The sequence below is a fragment of the Serinus canaria genome, chromosome 1A (genome assembly GCF_022539315.1).
Source record: "Serinus canaria isolate serCan28SL12 chromosome 1A, serCan2020, whole genome shotgun sequence".
Classification (NCBI taxonomy): Eukaryota; Metazoa; Chordata; class Aves; order Passeriformes; family Fringillidae; genus Serinus; species Serinus canaria.
Genome location: NC_066314.1, coordinates 539,360 through 542,335, shown reverse-complemented (window position 1 = coordinate 542,335; position 2,976 = coordinate 539,360). Strand labels below are relative to the sequence as shown.

General features: G+C 70.0%; 1 protein-coding gene across 1 annotated transcript in view; it reads right to left on the bottom strand.

Moving 5' to 3' along the window:
- Window positions 1-826: 826 nt before the first annotated feature.
- MAPK8IP2 (mitogen-activated protein kinase 8 interacting protein 2) overlaps window positions 827-2,976 on the bottom strand; it is a 20,526-nt gene continuing 18,376 nt past the window's right edge. Inside the window, exon 9 of the mRNA XM_050985221.1 lies at window positions 827-1,528. Coding sequence (XP_050841178.1) covers window positions 1,314-1,528 — 215 coding nt within the window. The 3' untranslated portion in view covers window positions 827-1,313. The remainder of the gene's footprint in view (window positions 1,529-2,976) is intronic.

Genomic DNA, 2,976 nt, shown 5'->3' with positions numbered 1-2,976 from the left:
CAGCAGCGCTGTCTCCAAGCCTGTCCCCGACACTGTCCCCGCTGTCCCATACCAGCTGCCCATGGCTCCATCCTGTCCCCCCCCAGCCCTTGTCCCCAGCCATAGTACCCATCCCTTTGTCCCGCCCTGTCCCCGCCCTGTCCCCGCCGTCCCATCCCTGTCCCAGCCTGTCCCCGCCCGTCCCGCCCCTGTCCATCCTGTCCCCGCCCTGTCCCCAGCCCTGTCCCCATCCCTGTCCCCATCCCTGTCCCCGCCCTGTCCCCGCCCTGTCCCGCCCTGTCCCCAGCTCTGTCCCCGCTCTGTCCCAGCTCACACCAAGCATATATTTTATTGAAAGACCAAGTGGGTGACAACGGCGTGGGGACAGCCGGGGTGGCACAGTGGCTCGGGGGCTCCTCTGGCTGCTGAGTACAGATAAATACCGGGACATCGAGCGGGTGGCGATATAGTCACGATAGCGCTGGGCGACAGGGCCGAAGCGAGGGACCACCAGGCACAGCAGTGAGGAGGGGGCGGCCCCGGGACCCCCGCGGGGCCCGAGCTCGGTGGCGGGGAGGGACAGCCGGGGACACCGACACGAGGGGCAGCACGCCCGGGGCGGGGGGGGGGGGGCAGCTCTGGGGGGTCCCCGGTCCTTTGGGGGGCAGCGCGGATTTGGGGGTGCGCGGGGATGTCCCCTCCCCCTCTCCCCCGAGCTGCCCCCGGACCCCCCCGGACCCCCCCGTGTCCCCAAAGCCCCCCGGGCTGGCCGTGCTCATGCAGGGGGGGCTGCTCGGGCCGTGTCACCCCCCCGCTGGGCTGGGTCACCCCCCGAGGGGACCCCGGGACCCCCGAGGGGGGGGGGGGCGTGCGGGGGGGTGCGAGGGTGGGAGCAGAGACTCTGGGGGTCACCCAGAGAGTCCCTGGGGTCACCCAGAGTCCCTGGGGGTGACACTGAGTCCCAAGGGGTGACCCTGAGTCCCTAAGGGTGACCCTGAGTCCCGGGGGTGGCCCCGAGTTGCTAAGGGTGACACCAAGTCCTTGGAGGTGACACAGAGTCCCTGGGGGTGACCCCGAGTCCCTGGGGGTGACCCCGAGTCCCTGGGGGTGACCCTGAGTCCCTGGGGGTGACCCTGAGTCGCTAAGGGTGACCCCGAGTTCCAGGAGTGACACAGAGTCCTTAAGGGTGACCCCGAATCCCAGGGGTGGCCCTAAGTCCCTGGGGGTGACCCCGAGTCCCTAAGGGTGACACCGAGTCCCTAAGGGTGACACCAAGCCCAGGGGTGACCCCGAGTCCCCAGGGGTGGCCCCGAGCCCCAGGGGTGGCAGGACCCCTACTCCAGGTAGATGTCCTCTGTGGGGCAGGCGTACTCCAGGTGCTCCTGGTAATATTCCTGAAACGCTCGGCTGGGGGGGCAGGCAGGGGGAGGGGGGTCAGCCCGGGCAGGGGGCACAGGGTGGCACCCCCAGACCCGTGAGACCCCGAAAGAGGGGGCTGGTACCCCCAGAGCTGGCACAGCCGGACCCACAGCCCCCCCGGACCCCAAACCTGGCACAGCCGGACCCACAGACCCCACAGCCCCCCCGGACCCCAAACCTGGCACAGCCGGACCCACAGCCCCCCCGGACCCCCAAACCTGGCACAGCCAGCCCCACAGCCCCCCCCGGACCCCAAAACTGGCACAGCCAGACCCACAGCCCCCCGGACCCCAGAGACTGGCACAGCCAGCCCCACAGCCCCCCCGGGACCCCAAACCTGGCACAGCCGGACCCACAGCCCCCCGGGACCCCAGAGCTGGCACAGCCGGACCCACAGCTCCCCCGGACCCCCAGAGCTGGCACAGCCGGACCCACAGCCCCACAGCCCCCCCAGACTCCTGGCACCCAGAGCTCCAGTGCCCAGCTTCAGCCCCCCAAAATTGCGCACCCCGTGACCCCGGCCCCAGCACAGCCAGACCCCCCTGCACCCCAATCCTTGACACCCCCTGCACCCCAATCCCTGGCACCCCAATCCCCTGGCACCCACACCCCAATCCCCTGGCACCCACACCCCAATCCCCTGGCACCCAGACCCCAATCCCTGGCACCCCAATCCCCTGGCACCCAGACCCCAATCCCTGGCACCCCAATCCCTGGCACCCACACCCCAATCCCTGGCACCCCAATCCCCTGGCACCCACACCCCAATCCCTGGCACCCCAATCCTTGACACCCCTGCACCCCAATCCCTGGCACCCCAATCCCCTGGCTCTCAGAGTCCCCATTCCCTGTCACCCCCTGTCCCCTGATACCCAGACCCCCAGATCCCCCAAGCCCTGGCACCCTGACCCTCCAGCACCCCCAGACCCTCTGCACCCCAATCCCTGGCACCCCAATCCCTGGCACCCAGGCCCCCCAAAACCTCCAGCCCCAACACCCCATGCCCCCCGTGTCCCCAGTGTCCCCCGTGTCCCCATACCCCCCATCCCCCCCGTACTCCCTGTGCCCCCCATGCCCCCAGCCCCATGCCCTGGCCACCGTGTCCCCCGTGCCCCCTGTACCCTCCGTGTCCCCTGTGTCCCCCGTGTCCCCCGTACCCCCTGGTGTCCCCAGTGGCCCCTGGTGTCCCCCGTGTCCCCGTAACCCCTGGTGTCCCCGTTACCCCCTGGTGTCCCCGGTGCCCTCCGTACCCCCCAAAACCCCTTGTCCCCCATGTACTCTCCATGTCCAAAGTGCCCCCCCGTGTCCCCATGTCCCCCCAAACCCCAGTGTGCCGGTTTTCCCGTGCCCCCCATACCCCTGTTACCCCCCGTTGTCCCCTGTACCCCCTTGTTACCCCCCGTGTCCCTGTACCCCCTGTGTCCCCATGCCCCCCATACCCCTGTGTACCCTGTACCCTGTGTCACCCGTGTCCCTGTACCACCCTGTGTCCCCCGTTGCCCCCGTACCCCCGTGTCCCTGTACCCCCGTACCCCCCCCGTGTCCCTGTACCCCATGTGGTCCCGTGTCCCTGTACCC